The following is a 1,621-nucleotide window of genomic DNA, read 5'->3' as shown; positions in this document are numbered from 1 at the left end:
AGGAAGTTACTGAGTACAACTCCTAGAACAATTAAAGCCTATTTATTCTATTCTTTTTCTTGGATTAAAAATCAGACCAAAACTGAAGATATGGATGTAACAAAACTTGTAGGTCTTGTAACAAGGATTCCAAAACATTTGGATTTGTATTTTTCTGATTTTTCTACGAATTTCTAGGCATTTTCAAAGTTCACTGATTTGAGTTCTAGAGTTCATGTCGTTTTTACACTTGGACCCCTGGAAGTTTTTGAATTCTAGCAGAAAGGCCCTTGGCCGGATGGGAAGAAACAGGGGAGGTAGGATGCGCCAAAATCCGGCGAGGAGGGTCGCCGGAGGTGGGGGCCCTGCAGGGGAAAAGCAAGAAGGGGCTGAGCCGCACCTGTAGGTGTGCTTGGCTCGACGGGAGATGGCCGGAGGAGGCAGGTCCGCGGAGGAGGATGGCCGGCGGCGAAGGGGTGGGATGGCCTGGTCTGGGAGCTACGCGAGAGCGAGGTAGAGCTAGGGATGGGGTCTACGCGGGCGGAGCGGCCGTGGAGGAGCAGAGTGACAGTGAGCTCATGCTCGCCGGCGTTCGGGCGGGCGGTGGCGGCGTTCTGGAGGTTTGGGGCGGGGAACTGCCGAGGGAAAGAGGGGATTGGGATGCGGGGGTTCCCCTGATGCTGAAGCGCACGAGAGGAAGGGAGCCGGGGCTCTTCCCCGAGATTGCCACGGCGACGGCGATGTGGCGGCCGCGCAGCATGACCGGGGCAACGTGGCGAGGGGAGGAGGGCTCCAGCGCCGGTGGGAGTGGGGCAGGGGGTTGCGAGGGTGCCGCGTGTAGCGGTGGAGCAGCAGGAGGTGGCCTCCCGGCCTTCCTGAGCAGTGGCGGCACCGCTCTGCGCCGGCGACAGAGGAAGCAGAGAGAGAGGAGGGAGACGACAGCTGGACCTGTTTGCAAATTCATTAAAGTTTAGGGGTCCTACTATAAAACAAAAATAACTCCTAAATTAGGGCTCAAATGAAAAAGTGCCCAACATGAAAGTTGTTCAACTTTTCAAAATCTACAACTTTGATGTTGTGCAAAAATTGATTTGACCAAAGGTTGAAAAGTTATTTTGAAAACATAGAAAGGATTTTGAATTTAATTGACTTTCGTCTTTTCCAAAGCAAATTCACCTTAATTTCAGACTGAAAAGTAAAATTTCCTGTCATGTAATGATTACACTGAATTTTACAAAGAAACCCTCCACAAAAGCAATATTCACCCATCTTATTCAAATTAAATTATAGGAAGGACCTTGCATCAAATCATATTTACACAATTAACCTTATATTTTTAAAAATAAGACCCTTGTTCAAGCAATTTAAGCACATGATGCATAGAATAAATGCAGTTCTACTGTGCAAACACCTAGGGTGTCACATCCAACTACTCACTTTTGAGCAAGGCGACAATGAATCACTTGGGGCAGCGTGGGCGCGATTTACGCATCTCGCGACCTCAGGTCCCCCTCACAAGATTGCTGAGGAGATGTTGATGCAACATTTCATCTACGGCCTCAACCTGGAAAGCGAGCATTTCTTAAACCTCGCCTCCGAGGGATCGGTCATGTATAAGACAGCGGCTGAAGTTAGGACCATC

General features: G+C 49.6%; 1 protein-coding gene across 1 annotated transcript; it reads left to right on the top strand.

Moving 5' to 3' along the window:
* Window positions 1-437: 437 nt before the first annotated feature.
* On the top strand, window positions 438-953 carry LOC120677990 (translation initiation factor IF-2-like). Its single transcript, XM_039959160.1, has one exon. It carries the CDS (start codon window positions 438-440, stop codon window positions 951-953), a length of 516 nt encoding a protein of 171 aa, XP_039815094.1.
* The last annotated feature ends 668 nt before the right edge of the window (window positions 954-1,621 follow it).

This window comes from Panicum virgatum, chromosome 6N, assembly GCF_016808335.1.
Source record: "Panicum virgatum strain AP13 chromosome 6N, P.virgatum_v5, whole genome shotgun sequence".
Lineage (NCBI taxonomy): Eukaryota > Viridiplantae > Streptophyta > Magnoliopsida > Poales > Poaceae > Panicum > Panicum virgatum.
The sequence above is the reverse complement of the archived record's forward strand: the minus strand, read 5'-3'. Positions and strand labels throughout refer to the sequence as shown.